Source organism: Tyto alba, unplaced genomic scaffold (assembly GCF_018691265.1).
Source record: "Tyto alba isolate M040663 unplaced genomic scaffold, T.alba_DEE_v4.0 Super-Scaffold_13, whole genome shotgun sequence".
Lineage (NCBI taxonomy): Eukaryota > Metazoa > Chordata > Aves > Strigiformes > Tytonidae > Tyto > Tyto alba.
Window position 1 is genome coordinate 42,520,789 of NW_024881275.1, and position 25,355 is coordinate 42,546,143.

Below are 25,355 nucleotides of genomic sequence, written 5' to 3' on the forward strand. Positions count from 1 at the left end.
ATTATAAAAAAGATGTATACTTATTTTCACATGTGATAATTTCTTTTATACAGCTGCACATGTCAAATACATGGTATAAACTATTCTGATGAATTAACTAAAAATACTGCATGGCATGTGTAAAAAATATTAACAATTGCTAATAACAGTGTCTTTTCTATATCTTACATGGTTCTTCTTATTTCAGACATCTCAAAGCACTTTGTACTGATGTTGGGAAAGGGATGGGAATTCTGAAAGGATTTCTGAATTACAGATAAATGATGTAAGCCAGTAGCAACACAAGACCTACAAGTGATTTCACATGGATGATGTTTTGCAGAGTGTATGCAGCTTTTGTTATCCAGGTTCATCTGAGGAGTGCCAGACTTCAAATATATTGTGGCTGGCTTCAGAAATACCAAGAACCTATGATTTCCAATATGATCACAATTTTTGTAGAGTTTGGCATGTTTTACAATCTGTTTTCTAAAGTCAGCTCCCAAAACCAGTTGCACACAAATTACATGCCCTAGTCCACTACAGCAGGCCTTTACATCACAGTCTCCTTCCCTTAAATGAACATGTGTCTGAAAGTTTTTATGCTCTCAAGTGTTTATAGTGTTGGGAGTATAATTTATATACCCTAGAAATATAATTTATCCTCTACTTAGGAGAAGGGTGAAGAATGTAATCCTTATTAATAGAAATTATTTTATTCTTCCCAGCTGAAGATAAATATTTGCTTTTATCCAAAATATCAGGGTGTGCTCAGTTATTGTAAATAGTATCATGTCTTTCCAAATTCATTGAGCTTTTCTCCTAGTCAGCATTTAGGAGTGTGACAGTAAGAGATCTATGATGTGTCCTTGTAGGAACTAGGATATAATAAACAGTGACATACTTATGTACAGTAATTTTCACATGTCACTACTAAAAATACTGTTGTACATTCAGTCTGCTGAGCAGAGCAGACTGGATAGTATTTCTTCAGTCAGATACATCTACACCAAGGAAAAATTCATTAAATTAATGTACTGATGTTGAAGTTGTGACATGAAATGTCTTGATTTTTGCCATAGTAGGCTTTTTACAAATTTGGATCTGGTTGCTTTTTGTATCGCTTTGTATCTTTTGTGTCATCAATATTTCCTGTTAGCTTGAGCAGACTTCAAGATTGCATGTTGTATTAATGCAAGACTAGTGTCATTGCAAATACGTGATCTTGCAGTAAGCCATATGTGGAATATGTTGGTGCTGATTACCTCAGATAATTATTGGGTGTGTTTTGGGGTATTTTGGGGTTTAGTTTTGTGGGTTTTTTAATACAACTTTTTAAATGTTTTAGTCCCTACATGAACTGAAAAAGGGAAAGTAATTTTGAGAGTTCACGTTACTATTTTTGATTTTCTTTTTTAAATTAACTTCCAGATCAGAGGGCAAGTACATGTTTCTCCAACATAGTGAATGGCCGCTGTGCACAGGAGCTTCCTGGTAGGTTCACCAAAAGGCAGTGCTGCTGTGAGTCTGGCCGGTGCTGGGCCACTGGGTCTGTTCCAGAGATGTGTCCTGTCAGAGGATCTGGTGAGTGGCTTGTTGGTCGGTTCCTTGTTGTCCATTCCAGTTGGGATGGAGGTCACTGGAATATTTTAAACTGCTTTAAAATGTAGGCTAAATGGAAAAAGAAAGTCAAGAATTACATTATTATTCGTTCTTGTGTTTTTAATACTGATATTACCATCTGTGAACCATTTTTTTTCTGGTCCATGATTGTTTGGGACTAGTTTCTTTAACATCCTTTTGTTGACTTTGGAAATAGTTCTTGGGAAATGGGAAAGATTTTGTGGTCAAGCTCAAAGAGGAAATGATTTTGAGGGTCCATAGTTCATTTTGATATAAAGGAGCAGCTGCTTCCTTGTTCCATTAGATTTTTGGGTTACTTTGAACTAGAAATGCGTCAGTATTTCATTTATTCTTTCAACTCTGCTCACAGAACAATGGTCCACATCCCTAGTGAAATGTATTTTCTGTTTATCTATATCAAGATCTCTGAGTGACCAGAGAGTTACAGTGCGGTTGGCAACACATCAACAAAAAGGTTTCAACAAATAGTTGTAAATTACAATATTTGCTTTTATTTTTTTTAGTGTCCTTCCTTAAATAGCACCTGTCACAATGATGGGATCTGCCTGAGATTATGAGTGGGAGAGGGAACACATAACATCAAAGAAACAAGGAGCTGATGTTCTGGTTTTTGTAGCATACAAAAGATCTGTATCTTCTTTATAAGCTGACTCTGAAGGGTTGATGTACTTTATGCTTCTCTGTGCATTCCTGTTTCAAATAGATGAACACGGCAGACTTTGTGTGGATGTCACTCCTGCTGGAGGTGGTTCCAGAGGTGGGACAGGAGGAAATGGGTTCCTTCCCGGTGGCAATGGCAATGGCTACGGCCCAGGAGGAGGAGGAGGCTTCATTCCCATCCCTGGAAGCAATGGTTTCTCCCCAGGTGTAGGCAGAGCAGGGGTAGGGACAGGTGGTCAAAGTCCCACTGGAAACGGCCCAATAATTACAGGGCTAAGTAAGTACTTGCATTGTTGTGACTTGTTTCTGTCTCTTTTTTTATTCCTTCTGGTTTTTCCTTTTATTCTGATTAGGTTTTAGTCTGGAAATGATACAGTATTTTTAACACATAAAAATGCCTTTGTATTCAACACTTCTAGGAGACCTCAGTTAATATATTAGGAAGTTCTGAAACCCTTTTTTTAACAAAAGTTCAGATGTAGAGATTTTTTTTTTTCACTTCAGTTTTAGAGTCCTTGAGCCTGTGCTGTCCCTGCTGATGTGTCTTGGTCAGCACTAATAAAACTCCAAATTTCTAAGTGTTTTCAAAAAAACACCAGGTTTTAAAATAAACTGTTCTCTTTCCTTGTTCTTCCAAATGTAAAACTTACCCATTCTGCAACAACACTGCCTTGACTGAAAGCTCAAGATGAATAATTAGAGGGAAGTCTCATATATGTTAAGTTGCTTATAACACGTAAAAGCATGTCTTTGAGATCAGAACCATAAAGTTAATAAAATGCAAGGAGTATGGTTAAGACAGGTGCACCAAAAATAGTAAACATACAGGAACAGACTGCTTCAACTTTAACCCAAGTTGTGGTTTACTCATGAGGCCACTGACAATCTCATCAGGCTATACAGATACATAGTAAATCATAATTAAAACTGTTTGCCTAATGTGTTTTTTCTTTCTGAGAGCTACTTGGTTTTGTTAGTTAACTGTCATGTGAATGTGCTTGGAAAAGAATACTTGATTTGGTGGATATATTTATGCACCTGATAAGATACTTTCTGAAGCCAAGTATAATCTTTGTATTTACTTCTATTTGAAAATACAAATATTTGTCTCATGTTCTGTTTTTTTTTTTTTTTTTTTTTTATTAGCGATACTCAATCAGACAATAGACATCTGTAAGCACCATCCCAACCTTTGTTTAAATGGACGTTGTATACCAACCCTTTCTAGTTACCGATGTGAGTGCAACATGGGATATAAGCAGGATGCAAATGGGGATTGTATTGGTAAGTGCACATTTCTAAAATCCATTATTCACTTTTAAAATGTTAGTTTTCTGCTTTAAGGCTGGTTTTACAAAAAAGAAAAGTATATTCTTTTTCTCCCACACACATATTAATTTTAATGATACTGCTCTTGTGAAAGAGTGCAAAGACCATGATATTACTTTCACAAGAATAATTTGAAATCTTCATTAGAGTTATCTGTTTCCTTAAAAAATATAAATCTTTAATCACAAGTATTGATATTGAGTATTCCTTGTCCTTGATGGGTAAGGTACATGTTTTTCTTCACATTCAGTGAAGTAAGTTGTGTTCCATGTTCTCTTTTGTTATGCTCACCTAGGTCTATTTTTGCTACAGGAGTTAATGTTGAATTATATTCCAGATAGTGAAGGGTAGAATTTGTGTTTCACCTGCTCATAAGGATGAATGACGGGTTGAAAGTTACCAAATTATTTTAAAAATGCATGAATTAACTTTTGGTTACATTTGCATTTGATATTAAAATATTGAATGCTAGGTTTTTGTAACAAGATCTTAATTGGGGATTCTGCACTTTTGTTCAGTTACTGTGGACTTCACTCTTGCAGTGTCAAAGGCTCATCAGGTATTTCAGGAAGAATACAAAATTTGGGCATACTTGTGGTGTAGTTGTGTGGAGATGAATCCTGTAGGCAGAATATAGCTTAGTAAACATATAGGATCCTAAATAGAAAGGTCTGGTTATATTTCTTATTAAACATTTGCTTAATGATTCTTTATAAAGAGATTTGAGGTCTGTGAATGAAAAATGTTATGCAAGAGCTTGTCAACAGTAGGCTTTTCTCACAGAAACCATGCTGTGAGAATAGATTTTTAGTGTTCCTGTGGATTAGAGGAAAGTACAGAAACAAAGAAACACAGAAAATGGCAGCTACATGATTCCTAAAAAAATCTTCTAATCCAAGACTACACGGTTTACAGTATGCAAGTGAGACTAGTACAGGCAGATTTTGACAAACATGCAGCAGAGTGGTTATCAACCAGAAGCTGAGCTGAGAACACTGCATCTCAGAGTTGCAGATTCTTCCACCTCCTGCTGAATTGCAAACCAAGTATCAGGACCTGCTTTGGTACCTTGGTACCCTGCTTTCTGGAAAAGTGAAATGTGACAAATATTGAATAGTACTTTTCCTTTGATGTCCTTGTTTTTTACCATGTTTAACTTCTCTGTTTTCCTTTCTCAAATCAACTTGATAAACTGCACCTAAAAGTTTGCAAGTTCCCTGAGGTGGGCCGTTCTCTTGCACCAGAGAGGTCAGTTATAGCTATATCATTCCTGACAGGTGTTTGTACACCCTCTTCTTAAGAAAGCTAAGTTGATGGAGATTCCACCACTTCCCCAGGCAGTTGCAGTGCTCCAATAGTTGAACTTCCAGAAAGTTTTCAGAATGTCTAATCTAATTTAAACACTATTTTGCAAAAAATCTCAGCTCGTCGTTTCTTGTATTATCCACGGTATATAAGGAAAGCAGTTCAGTACCTTTCTCTTTGCACTTCCATGTACTTGAAGACTGTTAAAATTCTTTTTCCAAGTTGTCCTCTATGATACAGCAAGCCCAACTATTTCAGCTTTTTTTCTTTGGGTGTGAGTTTTCTGTACCTCTCATCTCTGGCTGGAAAATTCAAGAGGCTTAGCCTCTTGCTGCATCCTTGGGCCTCAGGAGCTAGAAGTGCATTGTAAGTGGGGAGTGGGAGTTTTACTATAGATCTGTCTTGTGTGACTATACTTTCTTTAAAGTGTTTGGATATATATGTATAATGTATGGAGAACCCTGGCACTTTTGTTCCCAACACTAAATTTTGCATCACTGAAATTAATCGCATTTTCATCTATTGTGGACCTTGACTTTTGAGGAACCATCTTGAAATGTGCTGAGCATCTTCTGAAAGCTGGCAAATTGAACTAATGCCTCTTGATGAAATCTAGTTTGCAGCTTGTTTTTGTTACTTGGGAGGCAAGCTGAAAATATCATCTGAAGAACACAGGTGTTTGTTATCTATCTCATAACACACAATATATTTATTACATTTTTATTATTTTTGCTTTCTAAGTTCAACTGAAATAAAGATGAATAATGATAAAAATCTGAATATATGTTTGTTGCATAACTAGCAACTGAAAAAAAAAATGAAAGGCCTTTCTAAACTGTACTTTTTGAGGCAACCAGCCTGTGTTTGAATCATTAAAAAGCAGTGATTAATAACATCCTAGTAGAGGATGATTGTGATAAATGTTTGCTCATGATGATAAAGAATTATTCTTCATGAAGAAATACACTGAAAGAGCACATAGCTGTAAAAAATAACCTGCATACCATGGAAGGGCACAGTGTCACATGTCCCTAAAATAATTTCGTATTAAGGTAAGACAAATTTGACTCAAGTACTTTGTGCTTCATAACAGCATATAGTCTAAAGGTGGCATGTGATTAAGTATCAGTTCACTGTGACATATGAGATATGAATGCTGTTAAACTCACAAAGCCCTTTTTTTTAATTTGCGAAGCTTTGAAAATAGATGGCAATGCTGAGGTAAAAATTAGTATGGTTCGTTACTATTACAAGCATTTGATCATTAATGAAATGCATATATTGATAATGTGGCAAATGCAAGTTAAGTGTTGCAAAAAAAGTATTGTGGAAAATAAAATCAAACCAAAGCGAATCTTGATGAAGGTGGTAAACTTAATTCCTAAATAAGAGGTAACTCCAGATTATATACTACGAATTAACAATAATAGAAAATTTTGGGTAAGTAGGTAAACCAAAGGCCTCACATGAGTTTGGGTGACCTTTCAGACTTCTGCTTTTAGTGAACACCAGTTTCAATAACAACTGGCACAAAAGAAATCATTCAGAACCTTTGGCTCCTTTCTGGCTTCCCAGCCTAAATGGCCAGGTATTAATGTACTAATTTCATCTGAGATTTGGCTTTTGGGATTAGTTCAGAACAGAATTTAAACTCTGTGGTTGAGCCTGTTGTGAAATGCTTCATTTGCTCTACCTCAGTGCCCCCTTATACTTTGGTTGCAGCAAGTACAGCTGTATGGATTTAATTAAGCTTTTATTTATTTACATTCATTTATATTATATATATTATATATTGTATATTATATATTATATACTATATATTATATATTATATATTATAGATTATATATTATATATTATATATTATATATTATATATTGTATATATTATATATATTATATTTATTTATATTCTTGTTGAAGAAATAATGCATGAAAAAATGAAGTAGGACAACCATCTGTGTTTTAAAAGGCCCATTAGATTTACATGTCTGGGTGCTGAAATTGACTGACAGAAGATTATAATGTCTTCTTAACAACTGGCTGGCATTTTTTCACTTCCACTTCTGTGGGGTCACCGTGTAGGCCACCAGCCCTGCCATTTACCTTTCACTTAAGGCTTGTGATAATAGTGAATTTGTATCTGATTTTCAGTTTGAGGTTGAAGTGCCTGAAAATTGTGAGACTACATTGATAGGTGCATAGAATAAAACAACTGTTGACCTGTTTAATTCTCTAACACACAGTTATGTGCCCAGGAAAAAGGTGTATCCGCTTAGGGAACTTAGTCTCAACTTTGTAATACACACCTTATCATGAAACACTAGTCTGAAAACTGAGGCAATTTTGGATGCACTGTGATCAAAACAAAAATGTCAGTTGGTTTAAAAAGAGCAGAAGATGCTGTGCCAGCTACAGTAATGTCCTAGATTGAAAGCAGGGGAAAAAAATCCAGTAATGGCTTCCAGCAAGCTTAAGTGTCATTTTACCTACTTTTTTTTGTGTGAAACAAATCAGTCATTACTAATTATTTTAACTCTTCAGTGGTTTGTCTTTTGAGTAGTTGCTTGTAGTCAGAAAAATTTTTATAAGAGAATATACTTTATTAATATTTATCTTAGACAACACAGCTTTGTTTCATTATTTTCTAATTGTATTATAAAGAAGTAGCCATTGTATCTTAAGTGCCACACTGAATCGGTGATTTGTGAATAGTAGTTGCTTTAAATCACACAGAAAGTTGTCTTGGAAGTCTAGGCAGGAACTTAACTGCATGGAATTTCTGTGTGTACTGATACATACTAAATGAAATTAAAGGCTTGCTTGAATCTAACTTGGGATACTCTTCTTATTACTGAAAGAACAGTATTGGGGCATTGGGAACAGTTACCTTTCACTGCCTGGGGTAAGGTTAATGTTATATAAATGAACACTGTTTCCATACCGCTCTATCTGTCTGGCTGCCTACTCCCCAAACAATAAATTAAGAAGCCAGAAATTATTAGTTATTTTTGTATAGAGTTAAAGAAAAATTTTATTTCAAAATTATGCTGCCAAATAAAAAAATAATAGCATCACATACGGCTCTCTTGACCTAAACTTGTATGATACTGCTCTCATGATGGAACTTGCCTGGTGGGTCAAAGACCATAAGTGTCCTAAGTGATCTGACACTGGATGGTCAGTCCCTTTCCCCAAACTGATAGACGGTTGTAATATCATTACCTTTCCTTAGTTCATTCGGTTTATTAAAACTCTGGATAAAACTGTAGAGACTTTGAAAGTGGCAGCAAGCCTGTAGCTCTGCTGTGTTGAATTTTGGTTGTTTTGCAAATACAAATCTCTGTATTTAAAATTTTGTAATATATCTTCAGACTCATTGCAGTAAGTCTTAAGGGGGTTTTGGAAGTTTCATACTGTGTCTAGTGAAACTCTGACAAGTGTTATAGATGAAGCACTGAAAAATGGAGAAAGGTGTGATGCAAGTGGTGAAAGAGAAATATTTGACACTGAAGAGGGGTGTTCTGGGAGATAGAATAAATGGGTTAAATAAATATCTCTGTCTCAGATGTTTCCTGTTTGTACTGCTGGAATACGCATGCTTGTAATGCAAACTTGAAGCCAACAACTTCTTTATATTAACATATATTTGTCATTTTCCTCTTTTATCAAGAGCTTATAAAAATAAGAGCATCTTAAGATGCATACTTTATATGGAAATCATCTGATGCACGTGGCTTTGGAAGGATTTTCTAAGCTTAAGTCAGCTGTTTCATAGAGGAACACTGCATTCCTGCTGTACAATTTATAAATTAATTTACAGTGAGATTCATTTCTAGCACAGACATGTTTTCTTTAACAGATGAAGCAAGTTGAAGCCTATAATAAAGTCACAAATGTCATTCTGCATAGGAAAACTAAACAAAATATATGAGTGCCATATCTAGTATTTATAAGTTCCCCCTGTCCTCCCCTATACTAAAGCAAGATAAATACACAGTAAAGTCATTTCAATTAAGACATTTGACAAAACCGTCATGTGAAAGTGTGATTTAGGGTTTGATATTTTGTTGGTAGCTGAGGACTTTGTTCTGATGGAATTATGTGCAATCCTCCTTGACATCCCGTATCGGCTGAGCACTGAGGAAAAAATACCCAGTCTATCCCTGATGAGAAGAAGCATTCCAACAGCCAGGCACCGTAGAGAAGCATGAGAGCATGAAGCTACTACAATTACACAGAAGTCTACTGCAGTATAAAAATGCAGTTGCTGTTTTCTTCATTGTATTTAACAATCTGAATTTCTCTTTTCTTTATCTTGCTTCATTATTGTGGTTTTACTGGAGTGGTGCTATCAGCTGCTGTGCAAATTTGAATGAGCTAAATATATGTGAGAGGAGGTATTTGATTCTTCCATTTGCTTTGCCTTTTTTCATTTAACTGTTTACCCAGAACAATCTGATTGTATCTAGGCACCAAGAGTGCTCTAAACCAGCTCATTAAATCAGTGACTTGGGTAAACCAAGATCTCTTTGATATGTATATTGATGCTGTTGGTTTTAACTGTGTATGCATTAACACAGTAAATCCTGTGAAATGCATTGTCTTGTTTATGGTTAAATTAGAGCAAAACTTAACCTTTTGGCATTTTTCAGAATCAAGTAATTCGTGGCACAACACTTTCTAGAAGTACATATTTATTTAGCATACAAATGTTCTTCTAAGTTTAATTTCTCATTCCATCCCAGTATTTCCAAGACGTAATCAAAGTTTTAGAACTGGACTTGATAAAGGGTGAATACAGATGATCAGCAAAATTACACTGTTTTTTTCCTGGTATTTCTGGTAGCATAGACTGCAGGATGCATGGGAAAATCACTACTATTAAGAACTGATCAGTAGTAACTTTACTTAGCTCCAGCTTCCTATGGCAACTCACAGCCAGATACTGAAAACCCCTGCAAGTCGCCATTGGCTTTGTGGTGTTAAAGCCTACCTAAATGAACAGATGAGTAATTTCAGTCCTGTAACTGAAATGGAGGGCACAGCTGGAGGAAAAGAAAATCAAATTAGCAAAGGTGATTGGTGAAGAAAGATGGATTTCATCAAGGGGTCAGTTTAGTTTGCAACCTATCCATTTAGCAGAGACGAGCTGCTCAGGTCATCCTCTGGTAGCTGCAAGAGGGACTGAGACAACAGTCCTGCCTGCCAGACCAGAGGAATGCGTTTGCTCCAGTCCTCGGTTCACAGAGGATAAGGATCCTGGGAGGGTTTAGAGGAGCATAACGGAGAGAAGCAAACAGTGTTATTTTAGAGCTGGGAATAGGTGTTTTAAGCCAAAGACACAGCTGATTTTTTGGTAACCACTGGGGATCAAATTTGGGATGAGTTCTTGAAAAGAATTAAAGTTTTCAGAGCCCTGTGCCGAATGGGAGCTATTTCTGAGCAGTTACCGAAGATTTAAGGTAGTTGAAGTGTATTTGGTTGCACTGAAATACCAAAAACTTTTGGAAAGGAGGGTAAGGTACATTGTAGAGAAGGGCTGGATTAAGTCTGGTATTACTCAAATGCAAAGACTGAGGTTGAGCATGCAATGGGGCATAAATGATTGAGATGTGAACCACAGACTGTGGTCTCATTAAGTATCCCTCCTGCTGGTGTATTGCCCCTCCTCACATTTCTGCAATAAATGTGTAATATGGGGGTGGGGGGTGGGGTGGGGTGTTGGATGCCGTGATTTGCTCTGATTTTAAAGTACCAATTTTAATTTTTATTGGGTTTATTCCAAAGAAGAAAGAATGGTCATTCAGTTAAATGGATCTGTGTTGAATAAAGGGTTGTACACTTCCACTAGGCAACTCTCAGATCCCATGCCTCAAAATCCTCACACATATTTTTTCTTCTGTCTTTCAAGATGTTTATAAATGATGTAGTAGCATTTCACTTTCACTTCTTAAAAATGTCTACCTAGTTGGACTAAGAACAGCTCTGTGTTCTTAGGAAAGTAATGATTTTGCACCAAGAAGAAGTTTTAGTATTTAGTGTTTGCTAGTTAGTTACTATATTTTTCACTTAGAAACTTCTAGACTTGAAAAAAATGTTGTATGCATTGTGAAGTTACTAATGCTCCTCTGTACTGCCAACAGATGTTGATGAATGTACATCAAACCCATGCTCTAATGGAGACTGTGTCAACACACCTGGTTCCTATTACTGCAAGTGCCATGCAGGTTTCCAGAGAACTCCTACCAAACAAGCTTGCATTGGTAAGGAGGTTTTCTTCATGTCTGCTGACACTGCAGACATTCTGACCCCTTATGTCAGATCCCACTGGAGTTCAAAAAATAGTCAGCAATGTGATTTCAGTAAATCCCAACAGTTGTTATATTAATTGGAGCTCTAGTTCTGGGCTACCATTCCATTTGTTCTGTTGTTGTCTTTTAACATTTATACATTTTATCTGTCACTTGGCCAGGGAATTCCTCAGCTGGGAGTTCTACAAAAAAATCAGGAAATATACTGTTAGTACGACAAGTGTATATTTATGTATGTAGACAGATGAATGTGTGAATAGGTTTTTAAAGGTATTCATAAAGTAATTGCTGAGCATCACAAAATGTAGCATTTATTGTTACAAGTCTGTAAAATAATGATTTTCCTGTCTGATGCAATGAGAAGAAATTCTTAACTATCCTTGGAAGTTTTTTTCTAAGTAATATTTAAATAACATGCCAGTATTTTTCAAAACAATAATTGTTACTATATACATTTTTATCTTACAGTAATTCTCTGATTCTATGATTTTACTTTATTTCTTTGCCTTAGATATAGATGAGTGCATTCAGAATGGTGTTCTTTGTAAAAATGGCCGGTGTGTAAACACTGATGGAAGTTTCCAGTGTATTTGCAATGCTGGTTTTGAACTGACTACAGATGGAAAAAATTGTGTGGGTAAGAACTCTTCTAAATAATGGGGCAGGCTTTAGCTTGGTGATACTAGAAATTGGACTCCATACTACAATTAAGGACCACTAAGGATTATCTTTTTTTGAAATAAGGTACAATGTGAAGTGAACTTATTTCCCCTGCATTCAAATAGTTATTGTATGGAACTGCATGATTTCAAAGAAAACTTGAGGTAATACTTTTTTTTTGAAGCTACATCTCTTCTCAGGAGTCCCAGGTAACTCAGTGCCAGAAATAACATTTTTCTGTAAAGCTTGGTAGGAAGTGCTCCATATATTAGCACTGCTGAAGAAATAACTGGTTTTAATTTTGACTACATTGTGTCAAAAAACCTCCTCTTAAATAAAATCAGGTGATTGAAACTTTTTATCCTTTCATGTAACAAAGACAGACATACCCTGTTCTTCTATACACAGTCTGCTGAAACACACAAAGTAGCTGACCACAATGGGAAGAAAATTTGCTGCATTGCCTTATAGAGTGAAAACTCTTCAGATATGTCATCAGAGTTATGAGTAGAATTTAATCTTCAAGTGAAGGAGTATGTCACATCAGTCTTGATCATTTATTTTAACTGTGTCATCTTCTGGAGGGTGAGGAGTTATAAGCAGTTTTCTTTGCAATATTTTGCAGACCATGATGAGTGTACCACTACAAACATGTGTTTAAATGGGATGTGCATAAATGAAGATGGGAGTTTTAAATGCATCTGCAAACCAGGATTTGTTCTGGCTCCAAATGGGCGTTACTGTACAGGTATGTAGAACTGAGAGGTAACGCATTAAGACAGTCTCGACTGAAAACAGCTCTTTCTGTCCATGCATTCATGCACAAATAGCAATCTCATCACATGGATTTAATATTATACTAATAGCTTGCTAACTGACTGCAGCAGATTCTTTAAGCTGCCTAGACTAGAAATAGGTCTTTAACTTACAGAAATAAATAACTGATTTATTTAATAGTATTGTGAAAGCTACAACAGATGATAAATTAGCTTTTGAAAAGCCTTGAAACATTGTAAATGCTGCAAAATATGCAGGCCCTTCATGAAATGGTACAGTGAGCAGCAATATGGTAAGTTTAAATGGTTTAAAAGATTTTATATTGATGAACATACACAGGTATGTTTACCACATCATTATTCTGGCAATTCAGAGTGCATAACACGTAAGACATCATATTTGCCATATAGCGTTACAAACTTTTAAAAGTGGGGTTGTTGAAAACATATTAAACATTTTAAGAACAGAGTCTGATTTAGCTTCAGTTTAAGTAAATTAAAGGAAGATACCTGTTGCTGCCAGTAGGCTTGGACTTGAGTAATATCTAGTAAGTACAAAAACATCTAAACTGTAGTTTTCTGATTAGAAGTTGAACCATTCCTATTAATTGTAGTTTTATTAATGTACCTGCAGCTGGGCTGTTGACATAGATAGAAATTGATGACCACTGCAAAGTTCTTCAAAATCAAGATTTACCATCATATGTATATTCTGTGATTATTGCTTCCTTAACTACAGTTTAAAGCAAAATTATAGTATCATGGGATGGATAAGGGGGAAAATTCATCTGAAGTGCCTCTAATCCCACAGTTTTTCTGGGTTGGATTTGTTTTGTTGATTTTTTTTTTTTTTAATGTGCGGCTTGAATTTTGATTATTTAGTGTAATTCTAATAGGAGATTTTTATTAGGAACAAAACAAGGATATGTTGATGATTCATCTGCTATCATAAAGTCATTTGGTAATGTTCTAAAAGTAATAATTGTGATCTTGCTTAAAAACAACTAATCGATTGTTAAATTGTGTTGCCTCCTGATAGATATTGATGAATGTCAGACATCAGGAATTTGCATGAATGGTCATTGCATAAACACTGAAGGATCCTTCCGGTGTGAGTGTCCACCTGGCTTGGCTGTTGGAGTTGATGGTCGTGTGTGTGTAGGTGAGTGAGATATGTTTCTTCATTGAAAAGCAAGTGGAATTATCAGGTTGTCAAATTAAATAAATGCATCAGATGGCATCCTTCTACGTAATGTTGACATCAAACTACGGAGGATCTGTTCTAGGATAAATCTGGAGTATTTATCTTTCTTTCTGCTATTTGCCTCTCTGCTGTTTGTGTTCATATGTGTGCATCTACATATATATGTATGTATATTCATATTTATATTCAGTTGTGCATCATCCACTCCAAATCACTATAACAGGTACATAATTTGCTTGTGACACTGATATTTGTGCACTTTCCTTTTCATTTCTTTCTCTAATCTGAAAACATTTTATTATCCCTGTACCACAGTGTTAATACAGAAAAAGCTATAGCAGGAGAAATACTGAAAAACAGATAGACTTCTTTCTGTGATCCCAGATATCATTATTAAGAATTATTGAGAAATCTTGCATTATGCTATACCATAAACCTAGTGTTAAAAAAGAAAAAGCTTAAATTCTTCTGTAGAATCAGTGGCACTACCTGTTGTTTACCTGTTATTCCTATAAATTAAACTTACAGTATTTACTCTTTCTGGCATCTCTTTTTGATTTTGAGGCATGGTCTTTCTAGTCTGCTGATGAATAATCTTTTGTCCTTAAACCAAGTTTAATCCACAGGAGATAACATCTTTCCCTTCTTCTGCATATCAGAACATCAGTTCTCCATTTGCTAAGTTTCTTCTCTCCTAGCTCATAAATGCATATATCATCAGGTATCTTGGTGACCCAAGGCTCAGTTATTGGATAGGCATGACATTAAGCTTTAGCAAGCACATGTGCCTGGAGTGGTGCCTCCTTGAGTGAAAAGCGTGCCTCTGGCAGCATCACAACATATTAGCTGCGCTTCTGGAGCACGGCCTTGTGTGCTAGATGCTGCTGGTTACTGGACTGCCGTTGGAGCTGGTATTAGATCAGGCCAGCTGGTTATGTCATGATGTTTGACAGGTTAATGAAGCAGTAAAGGCAGAGAGGAAACCATTGGCTTAGCTCTGCAGTACTGATATATATTAATCGGTGCTATGACTATTCTTGCTGATGGATGCATATATGTCTGCATGTGTCCACATAAAAACAGACGTCATCACTGTGTTTGGAGGATATCTCACGCTAAAGGGATGTGAGATACTACATTCTTGCATGTATATTACCAATTAATTTAAAATAAAATTTTAAAATGTGCAGAATTTAATAATTTTTTAAAATCAAATCTAGTGCAAGCATTCCTGTCAAGTGCCTGTGCAATCTGGCCCACTCTGTTACCACTTCGGTTTAAAAAATTCATTATAAAAACTCAGAATTGGTTTAAAAATAGGCTAATAAAAAGCCAAAACACTTTCTCAGTCTCTCAGTTGTTGTTTTAAATAAATGAGATTTTTCAGTAAGCAAAACTGTACTAAAGATTGAACCAACAGAAGCGAAGTCTGTTCTCTACTATGTAGTAGCCAAGTTGTTTTCTTCTGGTTTATTAAATATTTAGAGAAAAGCAATGAAAAGATAAAACAGGGAAAAGAGGCTTGGTATACCCTTTTTAATATAGGAGCTTTACTGCTTAGCAGCAAAACCAAATTTGAGTACAAGCTGTTCAGTGCCTTTTTTGTCGTCCAAGTTGGCCTCATCTTTGCCCTTGTTAGTGGTACAGCTGCAAATAATCATTGCAGTGCTCGGTTTTCTGTGCTTTCATTTACCTAACGTTACCACAGTTCTAGTAGTTAAAGGCTTCACAAGTTGACCATCAGCTGTGAATGCTATTTTTTATTTGAAAATGTTCAGCTCCACATGTCACATAGCTTTAAAGTTTACCGTAAATACGTACATTTTCAACAGGAAATATCCTTAATATGATAAAAACTGTAAGGCAGAATCATTATTTATTTGGAAAATTCATCTTAAAAATATGATGTAATTATTCCAGGTGTAAAGTAACACAGGAAATTTCAAATATTGCATAACAAAATATCCTCATACATGATCTTTAGAATAGAATTTCCAAGCCAATCTGCTGTTCAGAATTTTATATATGTGTGTGCACATGCGTGTGTATACGTATATATATATATGTGTGTTTATATATACATACACATGCTGTGTTAACTACAGGAATTCTCTGTCTGGCTAGTCTGTCCTATATATTACTTGAACTACATAATACTTTTCAGACATTCCGCTGCTAGAAAAGTATTTGTAGTCTGAAATTTAATGAATTACATGGGGCTTCCTTTTAACAGTATTCCCATAAATGTGCTAGGTAATTAGCAAAAAGATAAAATCAAAGAGCCTACAGTGTGATGCTCTAACTCATACTTGGAGCTGTATTTTACTTCTGAATAGTGCCACTGATTCTGGTGAGGGTATTCACAGAAGAAATTGCTTTTTTATTGAGTACTAGTAAATATAGCAGAGTCGGTCACAAAATGTTATGCAAGTTTGGAAAAAAAATTACAGCAAGGGGGAACAAATGCTTGGAAAAATAGATAAATACTCAGAGCCAAACTAGTATTTACAGGCATTCCCGGTTTGGCTATACTTTGAACTGCAGCTCCATGGTTGGGTACCTCAGCTCAGTCTGTGTGTGTGTGTGTGTGTGTGTGTGTCTGTCTGTCTGTCTGTCTGTCTGTCTGTCTGTCTGTGTCTGTCTGTCTCTGTGTGTGTCAGTGTGTTTGTGTGTGTATTTGTGTATCACCCCAGAACCTGTCCTGAGCTATGGCTATAGCTTTGCACAATATTGTTTATTCTCTGTGGAGATACTTTTCATTATAATTCAGTCTGCAGTTCACATCTCTGCCCAAAGCTATTGCCACCCATGACAAAATAGCTAAGTTCTATTTTAACCTTGTTATTTTGCAGAACCATACCTCGAAGTGCCTGTCATGAGCACTGCATGATTTGACCTTCCTAAGGCACCTGGATGGGTGCAGTGACTTTCATTGAGAATAGGTCAACCACTGATCCACCTGACCATAACCACAACTATAGATGTGATAACATTTGCAGATGTTGAAGTGCTACACCACAAAATTTAAGAGTCTAGAAATGCTATTCTCTGTGAAACAGCAGAGTTTCCCATAAATCAGAACACAGTTACACCAGCACCAATGCTAAACTCTGATCCAGGGCATAAGTAAATTCTCCAATGTTCTGAAATTAGTAGCCGAAGGCTGATTAAGCTACACATTGGGAGCAACGCGGGTTCATCAGTAAGGTGCATGCTCAGAACTGTTGTGACGTGGGGAACCTAAGCTTGGTGAGATGCCTACAGCTACTAAGCCATGGACAAAGCAGTGCCTGTCCTCGCCCTTGCTGTGAGCATGGAAAGCACGGCAGGAAATTCTTCCTGTTGTATGATCACTGTTTTAGTTCTGGGAGGAGCCAGCTTGGTTCTTCAGCCTGTACAGGCTTTATGAGTTACTGACTGTGTAGATGAAACTGATTTCCTATAACTAGTTAGTCAGTCCTCCCCAAATTGGTTCCCTGTTCTGCTTCTTTAAAAACATTGGTTTATGTGGAAAAGCACTTGCTCTCTTCTTATGCAGAGGAGTTGCTCAGTACATCTTTAGCTTTCTCCAGCTGCTTCCCACACTTCACAACTTTGAAGACCTTCCTACAGAGTATTTCTTTCACACTTTCCAATCTTTACTCCCCCTGCAGTTTCCCTCAGTGCCATTTCCTTCCCTTGAATTACTTCTTCATTCTCTCCAAAGCACATAAGTAGGGGGAAGTCTTCCTGCTGTGACAGGGCAGTGGTCGAAGCCCATTTATTCATGGTAGAGCAAGGCAGAGTGGCATCTGGACTTGTTAGAGGTGGAGGAAAGGATGTAATGCAATTAATTATTTTGCAGAGTACATGAACAGACATTTCTTGTGCAAAAACTCTTGATTGTTGTCAAGCATAATAATCTTTTCCTGCTGTTAAGTGCAAGCAAATTGTACTGGCTTCACCTAGACTCTTGGCAAGGAACAAGACCTGAAATCTGGGCCATATTTAACTGTGCTCCAGAACTATCTGTTCCATGGGATACCAAAAGCAAGAGAAAACATTTACGTACAGGCAATCCTGTTTTACAGGAGCCAGCTTACAACACTCAAAGAGCAGGCAGACACATAAGGAATTGCCAGTTCTTATTTGGATTGGCACAGGATATTCAACATCCACTGTAAGATTTTTCATGCAGCTTTTATTTGTTGTTTTGGGTTCATCTTTTAAGTAGGTAACTGTCTGGATTCCATCAGACCCTACTCAGTTTCTGAGTGCACCCAGGCTCACGTCCAGGCCACAGTCTTTGGTAGTTTTACTGGGATGTTGACAGGGAGCGTAAATTAAAGCCATGTTCTGGCCTGGTCCATGAAGATGCCTGAAACAAAAGAGTATTTCTGTAGCTCCAACAAATGTCTGTAAGAGTACAGGAGTCAAAAATAAAGGCTATTTACTCCATCTCTATGCTGTAGTTCTCAACCAAGCATTTAGGTAGACTGTCCACTCACATGCGAGTTAGAAGATCTCCAATATTATCCCATAAGCAAGTATGAAAAAGGCATCTAACCCTGGAATGACCAAAAAAACAAAACAACAAAACCCAATCCAAAACACATAGAAAGCGGTAAAAGAAACGTTCTCATAGTTCTTGGGTAAGTATAGCAGATGATTATAGCTGCAAAGGTAGGGCCTTGGAAGAGGCATCTTACTACATCTTCTTGGTTAAGTGAGTCAAATTGATTTATATACTAAATCAGCTGCAAGACTAGTTGTATACACATGGTGAGTCCTAGAACTGTGTGGCTGTCCTGTATAATTTTCCTGCTGTCTTTTACAGCATGATTTTCGAGGTTGGAGACCTTCCAGGTTTCTGTTTTCTTTGTGTAATAAGCGGTGGTTTGTCCTGGCCATCATTTCCCACCTTCTCGCCAGGGATGGCACTATAATTTCCACAGTGGCTTTTCAATCACAAACCTCCGGAATTTTATTATACTCTAGGCCGTAGTGCCTCTCTCCCCACTACATAGTCATTTCTGAATAGCTAACTAGCTTTTGGGACTTCTTTGATATCCTAACCCTAATTCAGCACTGGTGCCAGCTTACATATAAACCTACTAAGATAGCCATGTCATGTAAATGCTGGTCTGAACAATCTGCTGAAAAAGTCATCTCTGTTCAGAATTTGTAAATGTGATAGGAGACTATGCTCCTCCTTTGGAAGTAGGTAGCTCCCATATTACCTTACCAGCTCTGGGCTGCTGGTGACTTAACTTACATGAGGAACCATTTTGGAAGTAAATAAGAGATCTGTGTGTTATGGTTGTAGTACTTCTCAAAGGGAAATTTTGTCAAAGGGAAAGTTTAGTCACCACATTCTGATTCAAGCCATTTTTTGTTTCTTACTGAGATATGTGTTCATGGATTTGCAAAGCTGTTCTGGTGTATGGATCATCTTTGCTGGTCCTATAGAATGCTTTTAAATTTGCTCACAATATCTTTGTTAAGGTAGTTTTAAAGTGCTCTGGAGAGAGCTCCAGGAACTAACCATTTTGAGAATTGGCCTTCGTGCCATCAGGATTACTGTAGCAGAGCAATGGATATGTAGCCAATGTAATCATCTTGTTCAACAAAATCTTGGTTTTTTAAGCTCTCATTGAGATAGTAGGCATACACTTCACTCTCAGCCTAAGGAAGTAAATTATTTCTCTGCTTTGTTTCTTCCTTTAGATACTCATATGCGTAGCACATGCTATGGAGGCATCAAAAAAGGAGTGTGTGTCCGTCCCTTCCCTGGTGCTGTGACAAAGTCTGAATGTTGCTGTGCCAATCCTGACTATGGTTTTGGAGAGCCATGTCACCCCTGTCCTGCTAAAAGTTCTGGTAAAATTTTGTGTTTCTTTGAATACTACAGTGAATATACAGACTTTTAAAAATCTTATTCAGATCAGGTTGTTCTTTTATTTCATGCCTTAAAGAAAAGTGAACAGGTTGCTTAATAGAATTGTACGCTGATTCTGGAAATGGTTTCTCCTTTAAAGAAAAACACTGGTATTTTATGTTGAGTGTGGTTTTATGCATTGTAGCATTTGAGATGAACCTAGTTCCAGACAGACTATGACAAAATTAAAAACAAAGGACATAAGTATGCTATGGATGAAGCTGGGTTCCTGAATTAAGTGTTGGCCATAACTAATAATACTTTAAAGAGAATAGGGAGAATTCTCTGAATCTGTAAATTTCCTAGTCAAATCAATCCAGTTTAAGAGCAGCCCATATTAATTTTAGAAATCTGTATTTTATTTTATAAGACTCAGTTCTTCAAGTAAACCTGGGGATTGACTAAAAAAAAAACCTCTCCTGAACTGAGTTGATGTATCTTGGACAGCATTTCCACTCAGTATCATTTTCTGAGACAGCAGAAAGCTATTTAGAAGAAATTAGGTAAAACTGGAATTATAGTTGAAAGCAGGAACGTGAGGAGTCAGTAGTGTCAAGACTATAATGATATCTCCTGAGTGTTTAATTCTTATTATCAAACTTCATTTTTGTATATAAGTAAAAGTTCAGGGTGGAATGCTACTTGATATATTTAGCTATATTATCTATAAATAGTTATTTCATGTGAACAGTGGCTTTTTATTAGTTACGTTGTACAAAAATTATTTTGAAAAAAGATCAAGTGGATTTGGTTTAGGAATAAAGAAAGTGAAACACTGGAAATAACGTTTTCTTTTTTCCCCAACAACTCTTGCTTCAACTGAGTAGCTGAGTTCCATGGCCTGTGTAGCAGTGGAATAGGTATTACTGTGGATGGACGAGGTATGTTGTACATTTTTGTGTATATGATTCAAGGTTAAAAAAATACATAATCAGAAATATATTTTTCTTTAACATAATAGTGGAGTTTTTTGCCTCAAGACTAATATGTTGACTTCAGTATTTTCATTATAAAAGGATAATTATTAAATGTTGTCTAAATAAAAGTCCAGAATTAATTCTCTACAGCATTGGATTTTGCCTGCCTCTGACAACAAAAAAGAAGTCATCCATTTTAAAGGTTTGACCTATAATTTATTTTTTTAGAATAGACGTAAGACACTTCTCCCTCATTTGGGAAATGACGGGAGCCACTTGCACTTGCAGTTGATTTTCAGTCAGCTAGGATAGTAATAGAACAGTTTTTCACTCCAGATCGAGTGTTCACTACATGGGCCATTTCCATGGAGAGATCATTTCTCTGGTGAGTTAAAGTTGGAAGGGACCTTACTATAAAAGATCCTCATAAAAAAGCACTGAAAGTGAGCACTTGCATTTAGTACTGGGAATCGTGAAGCTTCAGCTCCTTTTTCTCATACCACAGAGGGAGCAATTTTAAAAATAATAGCTGAGCCAGGCCTGAAGTAGGGGCGACACATGCTGCAGCTGCCAAATAAGTAGAGTGGGTTGAAGAAGGAATGGTGGAACACAGTATTATGATTTATTGCTAGATAGTTTCCTGATGAGTTAATAAAGTTGCAGCCATATTAAAGCAGATACTGTACATTTAATATTTCCAGGCATTTAATTTGTATAGCTTTTATCTTTGTCAGCACTAAAGCTACTATTCAGTTCAGCAGGAGCAGAATGACTCTCTAATCATTATTCTTAGGAACAGCCTACATAACGTTTAAAAATAGTACAGTAATGAAAGAAATTATTTTTCTGTTCAGTACTGTAAGTGTATATGCATAGTTTTTTTGATTCTCTATGAGCTCATTGCTTAGCATGCTGCCAAACTTACAAGTTATTTCAAATCCATAGAGTTTGTAAATTCTCTCAATTTTCTTTTCAGTGAATTATACAAGGTCCATTTGAAGAATCTGTAAATCTCATGGAGAAATAATGTCACTATACCGTAATACTGTTGTACAAACAGCATCCTATCATGAGAGTTTGCATGTAGGCTGGTTAGATGTTCTTTTGGATCCATAGACAATACAATTTCTTACTAAAAAACATAAAACCGGTTGCAGTCTCTGACAACTGCATGGTAAAGACTATAATCTCTCCAGGGTTCATGTCTCAACTGAAGTCCCTCTTTGTTTAGGTTTCTAAAGAAAACCCTAGTATTTTCTGTACATCTTGTGCAGTGACCTTGCAGACAATTTTCTTGCTGCCACTCCTATCACTGCTTATACCAAGAGAATTTGTTTGCCAATTCCATTTTCTGAAGGAGAGGAATACTGATCCTATATTCAATCCCTATTAAAAATTCTGTTGTGTTCCTCATGCATTCTCATTATCAAGAGTGAGTGGAAATTCACTTTATCGGTGAAGCTCTTGTCATGGAGATTTCATTTGACTATTAGTTGATATATAGCTTGTTAATTAGACTGCAATTCATTACCACATCCCTACTCCTGTCATTCATCTTGTGATTAACAAGAACAAAGCCTCCATGTCTTAAGGTGAGAGAAATCTGGACACAGGTGAGGACAGAGATTTTGCAGTCTGGTTCAATATAAACAGTAACAGGAAGGGCTGGACCTTCTGAAATCATTAATTTGATAATGAGAGAGTGTCATGAAGTTGTGTGGCTTGTCCCCAAGATGCAAACAAGTTTAGTAAACTACAGAAAACTTTGCTCAGAAGATAAAGCTGAAACAGTATCCTAATTCATATTTTCTTATGAAATTTTCAGATGTCTCATAGCTTTGAGTTTAATCCAGGCATAGCATGATTTTTCCAAATGCATATCTGAGTATATGTAAATCATGATCTAAACTGCACTGTGATTAAAGAAGAAATGTCCTTTATAAAAAGTTGAGCAGTACAAGTATAAAACAAGCTTGTTATGAAGTCATAGCTAGGCCAGCACCCTTATTGTTCTTTCCAGGGTTTGGAAAGGGAACTATTTAAAGTAATGGGCTTACCGTATGGGAAGAAATAACTTAATATTGAAAAACCCTGTTTTCCTCAGAGGCAAAAAATATTAAAACTAGCCCGTTCCTGTTCTTATAGTTCAGATGAATATTTTGGAATTTTCCAGCTACAGCAGAAATTCTATATGGACTGTAAATTCAGGGAATATATTTCATTCATCATCCTATTCTATCAATCTGAGAAAAAATTTAAATTTCCAACTGAGTATGCTGTGGTATTGACCTATGCATTAGTTCTGTATTAGGAAAAGTATTTGTGTCACCTAATAATTTATAACTTCTTACCTACATCCTTAAACCACAGGCTAGTTATTTTGCATTAAGGTATTCTTACTAACACATAGTTACCTACTGCTTTAGTTTGGAAATGATATCTGGAGGTCATCCAACCTAACCTTTTACTCAGAGCAGGAGTAACTTCAAGATTCAATAAGGTTTCTCAAGGCCTGGTGGAGTTTGGAAAATCTCCAAGGATGGAGTTCCCATAGCCTCTCTGGGCAGCTTGCTCTAGTGCTTAACCACTTGCATGGGGAAGGATTGTTTTCCTGGTGTTCAGTTAAAATTTCCCCTATTGTAATTTGTAACTGTTGTCTATTGCCCTGTCATTGTGTACCTCAAATAAGAGTTTGGCTTTACCTTCTCTGTAACCATCTATTAAGATCAGAGAACTGCTATTAGGTGTCCCTCTCATCTTCCCTTTTGCTGGCTGAACAAGTCCAGTTCCCTCAGCCTCCTCTCATACATACACTGATCCTGCTAGGGGACTTTGGTCACCCTGACATGTGCTGGAAAAGTGGCACAGCAAGCTGTATGTAGTCCAGGAGATTATCGAAGCACACTGAGGGTAATTTATTAATTCAGTTGATAGCCTAACCAGAGGAGAAGAGTTACTGGACCTGTTGCTTACCAACACAGATTAACTAATTAGTAAGGTCAGGACTGATGGCAGCCTGGGCTGCAGTGATCATGCACTGGTAGAACTCATGATCTTGAACAATATGAGCCAGGTGAAGAGTAAAGCCAGGACCCTGAATTTTAGGAGAGAGAATTTTCAGTTGGTTAAGGAATTAGTGGATGGGACACCTTGGGAAACTGCTCTCAGGGATAAAGAAGCAGAACAGAGCTGGCAGCTCTTTAGGGACATTTTTCTTAGATCACAAGAGCTCTCAATTGCCACGTGTCAGGCAAGTAAGGCAGGAGACCAACATGGCTGAGTAAGAAGCTCCTGGTCAAGCTAAAGTGTAAGAAAGAAATGCTTAGGCAGTCAAATGGTGGACGTGCATCCAGGGAACAATACAGAGACACTGCCCAGATGTGTAAGCATGGGATCAGGAAAGCTAGGGCACAGTTGTAGCTGAATTTGGCAAGGAATGCAAAGAATACAACAGGCTTCTACAGGTACATTGGTCAGAAAAGGAAGATTAAAAGAAAATGTACACAAACACACACAAACACAATAAATAAGACAGGACAACTAGTGACGACCGACATGGAGAAGGCTGAGGTACTCAACAGTGTTCCGCATGAGTTTTCACTGGTAATCACTCTTCCCATGTCTCTCAGGTCTCTAACATCAAGGCAGGGACAGGGGGAACAAAGTCCCTCCCATCATAGGCGATTAGGATCAAGACCATCTGAGGAACTTGAACATACACAAGTCTATGGGACCTGATGAGCTGCATCCCAGGGTCCTGAGGGAACTGGCAGATGTAGTTGCTAAGCCACTCTCCATCATATTTGAAAAACAGCAGTCAGACAAAGTCCCCAGTGACCAGCAAAAAGGGAATATCATACCCACGTTTTAAAAAGGGTTGAAAGGAGGACCCTGGGAACCACCAACCAGTCAGCCTTATCTCAGTGCACGGTAAGATCATGGAGCAGATCGTCCTGGAATTTACGTCAAAATAAGGAAGATAGAGGTGATTAGAGACAGCCAACATGGCTTCACCAAGGGCAAATCATGCCCAACTAATCTAGTAGCCTTCTACAACAGAGTGACTGCGCCAGGGGACAGTAGAAGAGCTACCAATATGATCTACCTTGACTTCTGTAAGGCCTTTGATATAGTCCCCTACAACATTCTTCTTTGTCCACTAAATTGGAGATAGATGTGTTTGGTGGATGAACTGTTAGATAGATAAGGAACTGGCTGAATGGTCATGTGCAAAGAGTTAGTCAGCTACTCAGTGTCAAAGAGGAAACCAGTAACAAGTGGTGTCCCTGAAGGGTCCGTACTGGGACCAACACTGTTTAATGTCTTCATCAATAACATAGACAGGGGGATTGAGTGCACCCTCAGCAAATTTGTGTATGACACTAAGATGAGTGGTGTAGTTGATTCACTAGAGTCAGGAAATGCCATCCAGAGGGACCTTGACAGGATTGAGGAGTGGACCCATGTGAACTTCATGAAGTGTCCGAAAGCTGGACACAATTTTCAAGGTTTGGCCTCACTTAGTGTCAAATAGAGAGGAATAATCACTTCTTTCGGCCTTCTGACTGCACCCTTGATATACCCTTTGTCTGAATAACAGGCCCAACATTCATTGAGTAAGATGTTGTCCACATCTATCACAGGATCATATT

The 25,355-nt window shown here is 37.0% G+C and overlaps 1 protein-coding gene across 1 annotated transcript in view; it reads left to right on the top strand.

Annotated features, from left to right (window-relative positions):
* The window catches only part of FBN2 (fibrillin 2), a 181,645-nt gene that overhangs the window by 69,786 nt on the left and 86,504 nt on the right, over window positions 1-25,355 (top strand). Inside the window, exons 9-17 of the mRNA XM_042787813.1 lie at window positions 1,411-1,563; window positions 2,327-2,560; window positions 3,430-3,567; window positions 11,062-11,181; window positions 11,741-11,866; window positions 12,515-12,637; window positions 13,705-13,827; window positions 19,576-19,728; window positions 20,614-20,667. Coding sequence (XP_042643747.1) covers window positions 1,411-1,563; window positions 2,327-2,560; window positions 3,430-3,567; window positions 11,062-11,181; window positions 11,741-11,866; window positions 12,515-12,637; window positions 13,705-13,827; window positions 19,576-19,728; window positions 20,614-20,667 — 1,224 coding nt within the window. The remainder of the gene's footprint in view (window positions 1-1,410; window positions 1,564-2,326; window positions 2,561-3,429; window positions 3,568-11,061; window positions 11,182-11,740; window positions 11,867-12,514; window positions 12,638-13,704; window positions 13,828-19,575; window positions 19,729-20,613; window positions 20,668-25,355) is intronic.